Source organism: Micromys minutus (assembly GCF_963924665.1).
Source record: "Micromys minutus genome assembly, chromosome: X".
Classification (NCBI taxonomy): Eukaryota; Metazoa; Chordata; class Mammalia; order Rodentia; family Muridae; genus Micromys; species Micromys minutus.
In genome coordinates, this window is record NC_137970.1 from 14479753 (window position 1) to 14497390 (window position 17638).

At 42.8% G+C, this 17638-nt stretch overlaps 1 protein-coding gene across 1 annotated transcript; it reads left to right on the plus strand.

Moving 5' to 3' along the window:
- Positions 1-238: 238 nt before the first annotated feature.
- GLOD5 (glyoxalase domain containing 5) lies at positions 239-11733 on the plus strand (the record flags this gene model as incomplete). The annotated part of the gene is made up of 4 exons (XM_080909970.1): positions 239-265; positions 2626-2763; positions 8785-8940; positions 11608-11733. 4 exons carry the CDS (start codon positions 239-241, stop codon positions 11731-11733), a joined length of 447 nt encoding a protein of 148 aa, XP_080766096.1.
- Positions 11734-17638: the final 5905 nt, after the last annotated feature.

Sequence of the window (17638 nt, forward strand, 5' to 3'; positions counted from 1 at the left end):
GATTTGGCTTAGTTTCGCACTGCTAGGGTAGAAGCCGGGGTTTCTACCACTGATCCATACCCCAAGTTTAGTTAAAGTCTTCCTGCTTTTCACCCCTTTGACCTCCTGCCTCTATCCCCACCCAGCGTGCTCAGCTAGCACCTCCCATTCCTGCCCCTTGATCTCCAGGCACAGAGCCAGCCCCAGCCCCAACCTACCTGCCATGTAGCATTATCTGCCTTCTAGTCTACCAGTGAGGATGTGGGATCCAATATCCGAGAGTCCGGTAAGTGGGGGTGCGGGGTGTAGGCTTCGGGCCATGGGTGTTGACCAGGCTGGGGGTACCCAATCTGGGTCTGCTGACTTGCTTTCCTTCTCAGGGACACCCTTGTGGCTTTAGCTCCCTCAATCCCCTTCACTGGGCCTTCTCTTAAAGATAACCAGAGGGCAGCAGAAATCCTACTTGGGCTCATGGAGGGCTCAGGCTTAAGGGTTGGCTGCTCTCTTTGAGTGGTTCGTCAGTTCAGCTTCAGACACGTGCAGGTAACCCAAGGTGGCTCCTGGATGCCCACGAGGCTCTCACGACGGAGCAGTGCCAGGAGGGCCCTGAGAAACAATGACCTTGAAGCTTGTCAGAACATTCAGAGGCCCCGAGGGAGCCTGAAGGGAACCTTTAATAGGTCTCTGGAGCAGACCAGAGAGAAGACATGGTGTCCAGGGCACTTCAAGGGGAACCATCCAGACAGATTGCAAAAGTAAAAAACAAAAAACAAAAAAAAAAAAAAAAAAAAAAAAAAAAAAACAAAAAAAAAAAAAACAACAAAACTTAAAGTCAGTGACCAGAGCTGAGAAATGAACAGCTTTTCTTAAACCATTTCAAAAAAAAAGAAGAAGAAGAAGAAGAAGGAGGAGGAGGAGGAAGAGGAAGAAGAAGAGGGAAAAGGATGAGAGCAGAGGCGGAAATAAAGATCCGCTATGTTCAAGGGTGGTTCTTCAAAATCAGAAAATACTAGTAGTTTCTATTTCCACCATAGACATAAAGAGAAAAACATAAATTAGTTCTATCAGGAACAAAACAGGTGCTCATACAGATTCAACAAGCATTAAAAGGCTCAACAGGACTATTTTTATTCGTGTGTGTTAGTGCAGGTGCCTCTAGAGGCCAGAAGAGGGCACCAAATCCCACGGAGTCGGGGGTTACAGCCTTGGTAAGCTGCCCAGCGCAAGTACTAGGAATCAAATTCTGGTCCTTTGGGTAGAGCTGTAAGCACCGGGCCCCAGATAGGATTGGAAAACTAAAACAAAATATATAGCCAGCTATTTATTTCTCTGATTGGTTGGTTTTGGGTTTTGAGACAGTTTCCCAACTAGGTATCTGAAATGGCTCACATTCTCAGACATTTTTCCTTAAAAAAAAAAAAAAATTAGGCCAGGCAGTGCTGGCACATGCCTTTAATCTCAGCACTTGGGAGGCAGAGGCAGGTGGATCTCTGAGTCTGAAGCCAGCTTAGTCTACAGAGTGAGTTCCAGGAGAGCCATAGCTACACAGAAAAACCCTGTCTCAAAAAAACAGACAAACAAAACCAATTTTTTGTATGTATATGAGTATCTTGCCTGCATGCACACATGTGTACTACATGTATGCAGTGATTGTATCGGCCAGCACAGTTACAGACAGTTGTGGCCCATCCCGTGGGTGTGGGAAACTGAACCCAGGTCCAGCAACATACCCTTAACTACTGAGCCATCTCTTCGGCCCCTCTTATTGTTGCTTTACTTGGTTTTTGAGAAATGGTCTCATGACAGTGCTTAGTTGATCTTGAACTGTCAATTCTCCTGCCTCAGCTTCCCAAGTGCAGCACACTTGGCTTCGTTTTTTTTATTTTTTTTTATTTTTTCATCGCAGGTGCTCTTCTTTTTCCTTGTGACGTGTGTATGTGTGTCTTGCCTGTATGTGTGTCTGTGCTCTGAATTCCCCAGGACTGCAGATACAGAGCACTGTGAGCCATCTCATGGGCTCTGGGAAATCGAACCCCAGTCCTTTGCCAGAGCAGCCAATGTTCTCCCCGCTGCAGCCCAACCCTGCCCAAGGTCCTCCTTTCCCTGCTCCCACAGTGCTAGCTGCAGATCAGGGATGGGGAAGGGATGGGGGAGGGATGGGGGAGGGATGGGGGAGGGATGGGGGAGGGATGGGGGAGGGATGGGGGAGGAGGCTGGTCCTGCTCTGAGTCTTGTCATGTCTTCAAACAGACATAAAATCCACTTTCCTGGTCTTCTCCTTTGTCTCTTTAGTAGGAGGAAAAGGAAGGAAACGGGAAGGGTTGACATGGCAACCATATTGCCTCTTGGAGGAATCCACCCAAGAGCAATGCTTTACAGATTTTCTCGAAGGACTTTTCCCCTTGAAATAGGGATGAGGAGGACCCCAGGGCTTGGGGAGGTGATGGAAAAGGAGAACAACATTTGGAAGTGTCTGGTGGCAATTTGGATTTTTCTGAGTTCTGGGGTTTGTTTGTTTTCTTTTCTTTTTTTCTTTTTTCCTTACAACTTTATTTTTTTTTTAAAAAAAGAGATACATGTACAGATTTTTAAAAGCATTTTGACATGAAACTATATGGATATTTGTTTTGTTTTCTTGACTTTTAGTTATGGAGGAGCAGCAGCCAGATCCCTTCCCCATGTCTTATCAGTAGACTTGACCACATTGTAATGACTGTAAAGAGCATCGACGACACCGCCATGTTCTATTCCAAGATCCTGGGCATGGAGGTCACTACATTCAAGGTAATCATGTCCTCATATTCAAAGGGTCTGTGCATGCTGTATGTTATGTGTACATACATGTATCTGTGGATCTCCTGCATATGCAGGGCTAGGCCAGAGCCCTGACTTAACGAGACTAAATGGCTAGCAAGCCTCAGGAAGACTCCTGGTTCAGCCTCCCCAGCCCTGGGATAGGAGGCTAAGGTGCTGCAGGTGACATTTTTACACAGGTGTTGGGGATCTGAACTCAGGTCCTCCTGCCTGTGCAGTAAGAATTATACTGAGCCAGCTCCCTACCTTCCTCCATTAATATTTGATAATTGATCAATATTTGATAACATTTTAAATATTTGATTATATTTTATGGTCATAGACTATCAAAGGACTGTCATTAGACTGCCTTTGTTTTTTTATTAATATATAAGTACATTGTCATCATCATCTTCAGACACACCAGAAGAGGGCATCAGATCCCATTACAGATGGTTGTGAGTTACCATGTGGTTGCTGGAAATTGAACTCAGGACCTCTGGAACAGTAATCAGTGCTCTTAACCTCTGAGCCATCTGTCTAGCCCAACAGACTGCCATATACACACCAAGTCCTGGTTCAATCCCAAATACCCCATAAACCAAGTATACAGGCACTCCTAATTGGAGGGATGGACATGGGAGAATGAAAAATCCAAGATCATCTTTGGCTAGTTAGCAAGATCAAGACAATCCTGGTATACATGCAACATTGACTATTTCTTTTTTTAATGAAAAAATTATTTGCTTTACATATATGAGTACACTGTAGCTGTCTTCAGACATACTAGAAGAGGGCAACAGATCCCATTACAGATGGTTGTGAGCCACCATGTGGTTGCTGAAATTTGAACCCAGGACCTCTGGAAGAGCAGTCAGTGCTCTTAACCACTGAGCCATCTCTCCAGTCTACATTGGCTATTTCTTTGTTTATTTGATTGTTTTTTGAGACAGGGTTCTTTCTGGACAGCCCTGATGTCCTTGAATTCTGAGGCCACCTGCTTCAACTTCCTAATCCTGGGATTAAAGACATGTACCACCATTGCCTGGTGAGATACTGTCTTAAAAACAATTCATAGTAAATACTATGAATGTAACTTAAGGGCTGTGTGTATATATATGTATGTGTGTGTGTGATATATATATTTATGTGATATATATATATGTCTGTGTGTAATATATATGTGTGAAGATATGTATATATATATATATATATATATATATATATATATATATATATATATATATATATATATAGTTTCTTTGTGCATAACTCTGGCTGTCCTAGAACTTGCTAGTCTGGCCTCAAACTCACAGAAGTGGGGCAATAAAGGGCTGTGCCACCACTGCCTGGTTCTGAGGTACTTGGTTTCCTTTTGTTTTGTTTTACATAGGTGCTGTATTGAGTATTATGATTGATTATTTGCCGCGCATGCATTAAATCCTGAGCCTGGCCCAAAACATTCTATTTTATTTTATTTATAACTTCAAGCTCCCAGAAACAGGATGTAGGAGAGAAATAATGAAAAGATCAATGGAAGAGATTCCAAAATACAAACAAGGAGACATTTGGAGTGAGGGTCAAGAAAATGGAAGGGGCAAAGCCCTGGAGAACTAAAGCAAGAGGCCTTGTTAGTTCAAGGTCCCTGCTCTCAAAAAAAAAAAAAAAAAAAAAAGGACAAGAGAACTTTGCAGCCTTTATACACAAAGAGTTAACTATGTATTCAGCATATCAACACTCAAGATATGCCCGGTGGGGACTGTAGAAGTCACACTGGAAAAAGTGAATCTTAAGAATTTGCCAAGAGATTAAAAAGTGGCTCGGCTACAAAAGAGAAAGAAAGATGCAAATGTTAGGGTTCTCCAGTCCCACCAGAGGCCAGGAAACAATAGGACTATACTTTTAAGGTTCTGGGAAAGCACTCCTGCCCCGCCTCCAGTTCTGCCTCAGCATCTCTCCATGTGGTCCCTACCCCCAGAACAAAGGCAGTTCCCAGCCTTAATCAGAGAAGCCTCCCTACAAAGAAAAGTGATGAATACACTCAGGCTTCCAAAGATGCCGAGAACAACAACGTCCTGGGCCCAGCCCTGCACAAGATATTCCAGCCCCCCCCCCCATCCCGCATCCCCACGAGGCTTGGGAACATTGTGGGAAAGGGGTTGGGAAATTTTCAAGAGACTGAAGGGCTGTGAGATAACACTCTCTAGACTCTGTACAGTTATTACAAGTATTAACTCACAATCGGAGCTACCTGGACCGGGCCCTTAGGAGACTGGCACCATCAACAGAAAGTCAATGAAGGGGGAAGGGTTCAAGGGGATGCCTGCTACCTCTGAGCTATTGGCTACTGATAGACTCTGGGGGGAAGGGACTTTAATTGTGTACCCCCAACTGAGCCCACCAGGCCCCAAATGGATAGCTCTATTGAGACACTCCTGGTTAATCTATGTGGGGCACTAAACAAAGTAGTCTTGAAAGAGTGTGTGTGTATATGTGTGTGTATGTGAGAGAGAGAGGGAAAGAGGGAGGGAGGGAGGGAGGGAGGGAGGGAGGGAAAGAGAGAGGGATTTGTGAAGGAGGAGGAGGTGCTGAAAGGGGTGGCAGGGAGGTGGGGTGAGAGTGACTGGTGTGCACTGTAAAATGGAAATAGTCTTAAAACAAGAACAAATGTAATTAATTGAAAAATGATTGGGGGGGCGGAAACCAACGTAAAATTCTATGTCCAATTGAACTGCAAATCCAAAGTAAGTAAGTACGGAATAGTACTTAAGCACTGTTAGGTGCAAAGGCCTGGGGAAAGTTGTGCTCTGAGGGGCTGGAGGTGTAGCTCGCTGAGCACCTAGGTGTCATTGCCAGCTTCAGGGGAAACAGAGAAAATGAGTCATGAACATTGTCAAGGTGGCCCAGTGGAGACAAGTATCTGCTGCCGTGTCTGAGGCCCTGGGTTCGAACTAGGAGTGCTGGGGTTAAAAGCAAGTATCACCACTCCTGGCCTGAAGTTCTGCATTTAATCAACCTTTCCGGGTTGGAGAAGACGGGTCAATGTTAAGAGCATGTCTTGCTCTTGTAGAAGATGATCAGGGTTCAAGTCCCAACACCCACATGGTGATTCATAACTATCTTGCAATTCCAGTTCCAGGGGAGGCTATGCCCTCCTCCCCTGGCCTTTACAGTCACCATGCATGCATGTGATATACAGACATACATGCAGGCAAAACACCTATACACATAAATTTAAAAAAACATTTCAAAAATCAATACATGCTTGGAGAGCCCAAGGAGAGAGCCACCATGGGGTTAAAGGAGACAGCTGTCTTTTGCTCTCAATCAAAGAAGCAATCAGATGAATGTGTTATTAGGAGAAAATGAATAGGCACAAAGTCCCAGCTCAGTGGGGGCAGGGAGATTCTTAGAAGCTCCACCAACAACCACCTCACAGCTGAGGGCAACTAATAAGGTCTTCTATACACAATGGCCTCCTGGGGAGGAATGGGGTGGGGTGGGGGTGTTTGCTTGGTTTGGTTTGATTTTATTTTATTTTGGGGAGAGGGTCTGTGGAGCCCAAGGTGAAGTCAAACTTCCTATCCTCAGAACTCAGTGTCCTAAATGCTGGGGTTATAAGTGTGTTACCACCATGGCTTGAGATGTACTTTTAAGAAAAGCTTGGGAATATACCATTGGCTATTGTTCTTACAGGAAAAATAAGATAAAAATAAAACAGTGAGGGAAGACGCATAGTAGAGGTTGAGGCACATCACTTTAGTCCAAGAATTTTAGGATATCCCCCAATCGCCCAAGAATTTGAGGATAGTCTAGGCAACATAATGACATCCCAAAGAAAGGAAATACACACTCAGACAAAGACCAAGAGAGACAGGAAGGAAGGAAGGAAGGAAGGAAGGAAGAAGGGAGGGAGGGAGGGAGGGAAGGGGAAGGGAGTGAGGGAGGGAAGGTATATTGGGTAGACAAATTGTTTTCTCTTCTACGGGTGGGTTTTAATCATTTGATGATATGGACACTCTAACAAAAAACAAACACATGACCCCCCCCCCAAGCAGATACTAACATCAGCACTCAGGAGCCTAAAGCAGAAAAAGAATGAGTTTGAGGGTTTGAGTCCAGCCCAGGACTGCATAGAGAGATGCTGTCTCAGGAAAAGAAAAAGGAATAGAACCTGGGGTGATAGAGTTAGTCCTGCAGTTAAGAGCTTGCTGTCTTTGCAGACGACCCAAATTCCAACCTCTCACACAGTTTGCATTTTTGTTTTGTTTTGTTTCCAAGACAGAATTTCTCTGTGCAGCCCTAGTTGTCCTGGAACTCACTCTGTAGACCAGGCTGGCCTCTAACTCACAGATCTGCCTACCTCTGCCTCCTGACTACTAAAGGTGTGCACTACCATGGCCAGCTTAAAAAATATATAATATATAATATATGATATATGATCAATATGATACATATGATTGATATATGATTGATATATGATTGATATGAGATATGAGAGATATGAGATATGAGGGATATGAGATGTGAGGGATATGAGATGTGAGGGATATGAGAGATATGAGAGAGATATGAGATATGAGAGATATAAGAGATATGAGATATGATATATGAGGTGATAGATGATATAATACAATATACAACACACACACACATATAATATATATCTGTTTGTTTTGTTTTCAAGAAGGGTTTCTCTGTATAGCCCTGTTTGTCCTGGCACTCATTTTGTAGATCAGGCTGGCCTCGAACTCATACAGATCCACCTGCCTCCCAAGTGCTGAGATTGAAGACATGCACCACCCTTGCCCTCAGCTCCCACATTGGGAGCATACACTTTCCAGGTCCAGGAGGTGTTTGATGTCTTTCTCTGGCCTCTGTGAGTGCTGCACACATTAAATCTTTAAAAACATTAAAAACTGATGCTGGACGTTGCTATGAAACATAATACAGCTAGGGGAGGGCACCTTTGGTGGGCCTGCTCCAAGGTGTACCTGTGAGAAATTATTCCACGCAACAGATCCGGTATAGAAGGTTTATTGGGAAAGAGAAGGGAGTGGGAACTTGGGGAAGGGTTAGAGGCAGACAACTGGACATACAAGACAGACAGATGGACAGGGAGTAGAGAAAGCTATGCCTCGAGGGCAGAAAGAGAGGACAGAGGAGGGCACAGAGAACAGAGAGAGGGAATGCAGAGAGAGAGAGAGAGAGAGAGAGAGAGAGAGAGAGAACGAACTGAGGTGGCTGGTGTTCTTTTAATCCACAGCATACCAACAGCAGGACTTGCTAGGTCCCTGAGAGCAGACTAGTGGAATTGCCTGTACACTAACAGGCATGACATGTATGTATTTCTGTGATCTCAGTATATGGGAATGAGAAGCAAGAAGATCAAGACTTTAAGTCCAGTCTCTGATACACAGTGAGTTTAAGGTTAGCCCGGATCCCACCAGACTTTGTGTCTGAGAAAATGGTGTTGGTGATAGTGGGTAAAGATTTCAGCAGCAAGCCTGACTGCCTGAATTAGATTCCTGGAACCACATGGTGGAAGGAGAAAATGGATCCTGAAAGTTGTCCTCTGGCCTCTGCATATATGTCATAGCACACAACTAACACCCTCACATAAATAAGTATAAAAACCTTTTGTGAGACACAGTCACACTATGTAGTTCTAGATGACCTGGCCCTCTCTATAGACCAGGTTGGCCTTGGATGCATAGAGATCTGAGAGCACTCGATGCTCAGCTATGAAGAGTGGATGAGTTTAGACCCTAGGACTCAGGTGAGAAGTCGGGCATTTCACAAACACAGGAAACTTCAGGCCTGAGGAGCCTGACACCTTCTTTTGGCCTCTGCATGTGCACACAGGCATGCACAGACTGACACAAACTAATTAGTTTCTGTAAAACCGTAGTCTGCTAGTCTGCTTTCTCCTTTTCCGCAGTGGCTAGAGTGCCTTTAGTTCAAACTCATTTTGTCAGCTTGGTTCTCCGTTGTTTTCTCTCTCCTGAACAGGGTGACCGGAAAGCACTGTGTTTCGGAGACCAAAAATTTAACTTACATGAGGTGGGGAAGGAATTTGAACCCAAAGCAGCTCACCCCATTCCAGGCTCCTTGGATGTTTGTTTGATCACAGAAGTGCCCCTGGAGGAGGTGATCAAGCGCCTCAAGGTGAGGGCAGTGCCATGCTTATCAAGAGAGCTATGGCATCCACAATAGTGTTTGGGTTTGGTGACTGTATAAGGGATGGATCTGCAGGTAGAACAGTCTCTGGATGGTCTTTCCTTCAGTCTCTGCTCCACACTTTATCTCCATATTTTCTCCCGAGAGTATTTTGTTCCCCCTTTTAAGAAGAACTGAAGCATCCACACTTTGGTTTTCCTTCTTGATCTTCATATGGTCTGTGAATTGTATCTTGGGTATTCTGAGCTTTGGAGTTAATATTCACTTATCAGTGAGTACATACCATGTATGTTCTTTTGTGACTGGGTTACCTCACTCATTATATTTTCTAGTTCCATTCAGTTGCCTAAGAATTTCATGAAGTTATTGTTTTTAATAGCTGAGTAGTACCCCAATGTGTAAATGTACCGCATTTTCTATATGGCCTGATATAGCTGTCTCCTGAGAGGCTCTGCCAGAGTCTGACAAATACAGAGGCTGATGCTCACAGCCAACCACTGGACTGAGCACAGGGACCCCAATGGAGGTGTTAGAGAAAGGACTGAAGGAGCTGAAGGGGTTTGCAACCCCATAAGAAGAACAACAATATCAACCAACCAGAACCCCCCAGGGCTTCCAGGGACTAAAACACCAACCAAAGAGTACACATGGAGGGACCCATGGCTCCAGCTGCCTATGTAGCAGAGGATGGCCTTGTTGGACATCCATGGGAGGAGAGACCTTTGGTCCTGTGAAGGCTTGATGCCCCAGCGTAGGGGAATGCCAGGGCACGGAGGTGGGAGTGGGAACACCCTCAAAGAAGCAGGGGGATAGAGGATGGAATAGGGGGTTTCTGGAGGGGAAACTGGGAAAAAGAATAACGTTTGAAATGTAAATAAATAAAATATCCAATAAAAAACAAGAGAGCTACTGCAAATGCTCTGGAGACAGGAGTATGATCCAATGAGCCAGGTCTTTGTCAAATCTCATTCCTGACAGATCCCACCACATCCACATCTTGCCTGCACACAGTTATCTACTTGTTCCTTTGATTGGTGTCATTTTCATGTAACCAAATAGATTTTAAAAGGAAACTCAACACAATGAACACCCATACAGTTAGAATGGGCATTCAGAACCATTGAGCTTTGAAGTTTATACACAAATCGGTATTGGATATGTTTTATACACGTATCCACCACCAAAACTAAAACAACAACAAAAAATTTAGTACAGACTTAGAAGTCGAAATGCAGTAGGGTCTGGATAATTTGGGTGCTTGACATTTTGTTTATTTGCAAGTCTTCTAATATAATACATTTTATAAAGTTAAAAGAATATTTGTAAATAATGTTCAGACATACTCAATCTTTTGTCATGGTAATATGTAAGAAAAGACATATTAAAATATGATTAGAGCTGGGTGGTGGTGCACACCTTTAATCCTAGTACTTTGGAGGCAAAAGTAGCACACTCACACACACACACACACACATGCAATCAATCTTGCTTTGTTATGTGGAAATGTGAGAAGAAAAAAATTCCATGTGGGAGACATGAAAATACAGTCATCTTTGAGTACTGAGGGAACAGAGGAAATACTAGTTGGCCTAGCTTGTGGTAGAGCTCTTGCTCAGCATGCACAGGGCCCCAGGTTTCATCCCTCAGCACTAACAGAAATCTATCATTATCATCCTTCTAAGAACTTACATCTGAAATTTAGTGTGGTGGTGCACACCTTTAACCCCAGCCCTCAGGAGTTAGAGGCAGGCAGATCTCTGAGTTAGAGATCAGCCTAGTCTACAGAGTGAGTTCCAGGATAGCTAAGACTATATAGTAAGATCCTGTATCAAAAAAGAAAAAAAAAACAAAAAAACAAAAAAAAAAAAAAAACAACTTTTATCTGGGCTGGCAAGATAGCTCAGTAGGCAGAAGCACTTACCACACATGTTGACAGTCTGAGTTAACCCTGGAGTCCACATAAAAGGAAAGATAAAGTTGACTATAATGTTTCTCTCTGACCTCTACACACATACACATATACATACCCACACTACACACACAGACCATACACATACACCCAGACACCATACACACACCTATACACACTGTCCAAACACACACCATACACACATACACACCATATACACACAACAATAATAAAGAACATTATATGTGACTACTTTGATCTCTTTTTGTATGAAGAAGAAATGAGATTTCCACCAAGTATTTGAAAAACCCATTTCATCTTGGCATAAAGACAAAGCAACTAAAATCAATAGTTCCAGGGCTAGTGGTAGAATGTTTACTGGGCCAACTGGAAGCTGTGGATTCAATCCCCAGCACTATAAGGGAGAAAAAGAATGTAAACTTTGACCCCAGGCTTATATGTAAATTCTTGCTCACTAGCACTACTGTTGCTCCCATTTTACAAATGAGAAAACTGAGGTTCATAGCAATTACACCTTCTTCCCAAGGCCAGCCATCTTAAGTAGACTGAGATAGTCTGGGTCACTAGGAATGAGATTTTGGCTGTGGTCATAGCATACATGAGGCCCTGAGTTCAAACCTTAGAACACAGGGGAAGGGAAGAAACAAGAAGGAATTTTTAAAGAACTACGGTTTGGTCTCACATAACTGTGACAATGACTTTTGTCTTCTGTTCACTTCATTCAGGCTTTTGATGTCCCCATTGAGGAGGGCCCAGTCTCCAGAACAGGAGCACAGGGGCCTATTATATCCATCTACTTTCGAGATCCTGACCGAAATCTCATTGAGGTGTCCAACTATGTCACTTCATGATTGACACTGGCCTTCCTCCATCCTGTTCCACAAAATGTCATCTTACCCCTAATTTCCTACAAATCTCAGAGACCTGGAAGAGCTGAGAACTTTAGCAAGGGAACCTAAGACAGGTTTATGTGCAAACCTTTGTGTCTAGAGAGCCTCTACCCAAGCTACTCCAGTAAACAAAAGATCTCTCCATATGAACTCATCATTCTTGTCTTAGTCCTCTGTCTGGGGGCTTGTCTAGGGTATGAGTTTTCTAAGACTTTTGGAGGTCTGGGCTAGACTTTGGTGTCTCTAGAGATTAAACCGGGGGTCATCCTTCTGAGACTCAAGGCCTTTGACAGATTTCTCCTTGTCAATGATTGCTTATTCCTCTTCACACTTTTAACCCATCCATTTCTCTAGCTGCTTTCTGAAGCTTCCTTCACCCCACAGGGGTCCCTGAATCCCAAGATCTCTACAGTTCCATGATAGGAATTCCTAACGACACTTTCGGGGCCCTCGCTCTGGCATCACCCCAGAATAGCCAGCACTTTCTCTCTTTAGATTTTTTAAAAATCTTTAAAAAAAGATTTGTTTTATATAAGAACACTGTACATTGTCACTGTCTTCAGACACACCAGAAGAGGGTATCGGATCCCATTACAGATGGTTGTGAGCCACCATGTGGTTGCTGGGAATTTAACTCAGGACCTCTGGAACAGTAATCAGTGCTCTTAACCACTGAGCCATTTCTCCAACCCCACTTATTTTACATTCTCTTGAGAAATGACATAAAATGTGGCCAAGCAGGGATATGACTGGACCAAAGAGCTGTAGAACATCCACAGAGAGCCTTGGGTAACCATCTTCCCCCATGAGGATGAAATAGTATGTCTCCCTGGTCAATGTGGCCTGCCACATAAGTATGCTGATGACCTGGAAATGGCCCTACACTACAATCTCTGAGAGTACCATAGGCAGGTGGCTGTTGTGAGAAAGCTGTGGGAAGTTGTGAGGAAGATGTACAACTGAGGCGGAGCTGTCTTTCTGGAGGAAACCTGCCGGAGTGAGGAGGAGGTACATTGGGAAGAGGGTAGGGGGATGCCATCCTACACACCCCTCTCTAATTTGGGAGGGGAAAGGGGGAGAATAATAAAATAGAGGAGCTAGTTTGTAATTTCTTCCAGCTAGCAAGTATGGGAGGAGTACAAAGCAGACTACATTGACACCCCCACAATTGCCTGGGCCCCCCACACCAATCACTCATTAAGAAAATAAATGCCTTACAGCCAGATGTGATGGAGGCCCTTTCTCAATTAAGACTACTTCCTCTCTGATGACTCTAGCTTGTGTCTAGTTGACACAAAATCAGCCAGTACAACACGCAGGCCTGAGTTTGATCTACAAATCCATGGTGACCTCTACCCCCCCTGAACTCTTTCCTGTGGAGAAAGGACAGCTCATATGTTATCAAACTTGAGAGTCTCATGGTCTGGTAAGAAGCACACGATCTCTGACAGGGTTACTGAGAAAATTCCAAAACAGCTTAAGCCAGGAAAACAGCAAAAGGTGTTAGGGGGTCTCCTAGGACACTGGCTAATCTTCAGACCCTACCTTGCCCATATTACCTGTTCTTAATATAATTTGATTAAGGGGTTAGGGGCATGGGATTGGGAAAGAAAGGCTCAAGAAAGGTTTTTTCTGTTAGGTTGTAGGGATTTAGTTATTTTAAATAACCTACAGTTGATTAAAACAGAACTTATGGTAAATATAGAATGCACCCGAGGACAGGGTGAGAAATGGACGTTGTGGGTACACACACTAACAATGTCTCTTAAATGAGCAACTAGACCAAAAAGGGTCTTCACATTAAATCTTTACTATTTATGCTTAATTACAGGGGGAAGCCCTAAAATCTGTTTTTCTTCTTCTTGACCAAATGCCATTTTCTTCTTTATTTATTGTCCTGTGAAAATTTTTACATAATAAAATCTTTCAAATGAAAGACTGGAGTTTGCGAAGATGGCCCGCTTAAAGGCTACAAGGAATGTTCAAAACAAAGGATGATGGGAAAATGGTTCCAGTCCCTGCTTATTTCATTACCTTAGACTCACTTTCCTTCCCTCTTCCCCAGCCCCAAGATCCATAATCTTTAAGATCAAGAAGAAGGCTTACGTGTTTTTTCAATAATTAAAAAGAAACAAAAATTCTCATTTAAAATGAAATGTTCTAAGTTTCCCATTATGCATTTCTGAGAGCAAGTGTCTGATCCAAAACATTGAAAATCTCACAACTGATTCAAGTTTAATGGGACCTGACTCCCATGATAAAAGAATGAAAACTCTTAATAGGGGCACTGGGTTTTTGCTTAATTTTAAATTCCTGAAATCGGGAAGAGGAAGGAGTATAGGAATAAATTTCCATTAAAAATATAGAAGTTATTGCAAAACTATAATCATAAGCACACACCAGCATAATCAGACTTCGCATACAGTAGCTGAGAGAATCCAGACATTTCTGTGAAACTGAATTTGCCTGGCAGAATTCTAGAGAGCTGGCTCAGTGATCGGGTGCACGCTGCTTTTGCAGAGAACCTGAGTTCAGTTCCTAGCACATATATCTGGGGGCTCACAATGGCCTAAACCTCCAACTCCAAGTGGATCAGAAACTTCCGGCCTCTCTTGGTGCCTGCATTTATGTATACACACACACACACACACACACACACACACACACTTAAAATAAACTAAAAAAAGAGCAGTTTGGCCAGACATGGTAGTTCAGTAATGCCAGCGCTTGGGAGGAGGGTGAGGCAAGAGGATTACCATGATTTCAATGTCAACCTGGGTTACACAGTGAGTTCCAGGATAGCACGGGCTATAGCATCTTCAAAAAACAAATAAGGGCCATGAGGTAAAGGAGTTTGCCATGCACAAGGTGTAAGAAGAGAATTGACTCCTGACATCTGTCCTCTGATGACACCTGTGATATGACATGTATTCCTTCCCCCATAAAAACGTAAAGCATTATGGATACCAGTGACTTGTGAAGTTTGGTCTGTGACAATCTGTACACTTGGGCTGTATTTCTGCATTAATTTCCTAAATTTCAATTTTACTTATCATTGTCACTACTACACTCTCTCTGTGTATATGCATGGTGTGTGCCAGGCCTTACATATGGAGATAACACTTAGACTTGCAGGCTTGGTGACAGGCATTTTTAGCTCTTTTAGCCATGTCACCACACCAACAGCCATTGCTATTGTTTGGACACCGAGTTAGGTGGTATCGTGTGACAGGAACAAACTTATCCCACATAGGGCCTGGAAGGAACAAAGAAGTCACTTTATCCAAGTTGAGCTTGAATGAATCAATGAGCTTCATCAGGGCTACTTACAGAGGCATGGGTGATTGATGGGTACGTATACTCCTGTTTCTCGTCCAAAAAATATCAGCTGTCTACAAATCCTTGGAGATGGGCCAGAGAGATAGCTTAGTGTGTAAAGAGCTTTGCAGTATAAGCACAAGACCTGAGTTCAGATCACCCATATAAAATCGATGTAAGCTGCTATATGCCTATAAACCCTAGCACTGGGGAATCAGAGACAGGTAGATCCTGGGGGTTAACTGGTCAGTCAGCCTAGCCAAAATAGTGAGATCCAGGTTCACTAAGAGACCTTGTCTTAAAAAAAAAAGATAAAAGAAGGTGTACAGGCTTGGTGTTTAACAACGCTTGCTGCTTTTCAGGTGTACCCAAGTTCAATTTCTAGCAACCACATTGGACAATTTGTAACTGTCTGTATCTCAAGCTCCAGGTTATCTAACACCCTCTTCTGGTTTCTACAAGGTGTCTCTATGCACATGGCATGTGTGTGCGCGCGTGCACACACACTCACACACACACACACACACACACACACACACACACAAACACACACAGACTCCTTGGAGAAGGGTGGGACTTATGTTGGCTAATTTTATTTTATCCACTTAACTCAAGGAGGGTCACCTGAAATAGGGAACCTCAAATGCCTTCATAAGGTTGGCCTGACATCATTGTCCCCTCCCTACACCTTCCTCAAGCCCCTCAACATCTAACCTAGTCTGGCCACACCTACCTGTTCTATCCCCAACTTCTAGGCTTCTGCCAGAACTCTTCCTAACTGCCCCCAATCTATAGACCCATCCCATGCCATAGCCAACCTCTTGGCTCAGTGAGATCCTGTGCATCCTTCATCATAGCCTAACCACATGAGTTTGCCTGATCCTCTCTTCCACATATGTTCCCAGACCAGTCAGTCTCCCCAACCTACTCTGTCCACATCAGACATAGAACTAACAAAAGAAGTCCTCACAGTAAAAATACCAACAACATGAAAGATCAAGGCACTATCCACCACTATCACCAATCCACCTGTCTTGTACAACTAACTATTCTTCAGTAAGTATTACCTATGTGAACACTAGGACACAGAATTTAAAAGAACAATTATAAGCTTCATCAAAGACTTTTTAAATTGCTCATTACAGAACTTTCAAAGAAAGTTTAAGGAAAACACAAACAGTTCAATGAACTTATTTAAAAAGTAAATACAGAGAGTATACAATATTTTTTAAGTAGTCAAATGGAACCAGAAAGCAAGCAGGCCTTGCTATAGTAAAATCTGACAAAATAGACCTCAAACTAAAACGAATCAAAAGACAGTATTTTTTTAAAAGACACTTTATTCTAATCATGGGGAAATTAACCAAGAAGACATTGCTATCCTATACATATTAACACCAAATCCTGTTATACCCAATTTCATAAAAACTATACTACTGGAATCAAAGACACAATAGAACATCAACCCACTGTAGTAGTTTGAATGAGAACAGCCCTCATAAGCTCGTATATTTGAGTACTTGGTCCCCAATTGATAGCACTGTTTGGTAAGGATTAGGAAGGTGTGGTCTTGTTGGGGGAGGTGTGCCACTGAGAGTGGGCTTTGAAGTTTCAAAAGACTCACATGATTCCCAGTGCTCTTTCTCTGCCTCATAGTTTTGGATGAAGATGTGAGTTGTCAGCTGTTTCTTTGCTCTACCACCATGAACTCTAACCTTCTGTAAGCTAAACTAAATGCTTTATTTTCTAAGTTACCATGGTCATGGTGTCTTATGACAGTAATAGAAAAGTAACTAAAATGCCCATTAGTAGTTGGTGATTTTAAGACCATACTTTCTGCAATAGACAGATCACCTGGACAAAAACTAAGCAGAGAAACAGCCAAAAATATGAAGCCCCTACATCAAATCAATTTAACAAATGTTTACAGACTTTTCCTGCCAAACACCAATACACATTCTATTCACCATCACAAGGCCACAACCTGGGACACAAAACAAATCTTTACAAATTCAGAAAAAATTGAAATAACTTTGCATATCATATCTGACCATAACACAATAACACTTAAACAGAAAACTAATCTCTATTAAGTCCACAAACTCATGGAGATAAAATGACCAATCACTCAATGATGATAGCTCCGAGAAGAAATCAATAAAGAAAAAAAATGTCCTAGAACTAAATACAAATGAAAACACAACACAATAAAACCCCTCTAAGTGCCTACATTAAAATACAAGAGGGCTAGAGAGATGGCTCAGTGGTTAAGAGCACTGACTGTTCTAAAGGTCCTGAGTTCAATTCCCAGCAACCATACGGTGGCTCACAACCATCTGTAATGAGATCTGATGCCCTCTTCTGGTGTGTCTGAAGACAGCTATGGTGTACTCATATATAATAATAATTTTTTAAAAAAAAATGTAAAAAGTGAAATAGAAACAAAGAAATATACAATGAATCTAAAAGCTAATTCTTTGAGAAGATAAAGACGATTGACAGATCCTTGGTCCAACTCACCAAAATAAAGAATGAGAGGACTCAAATG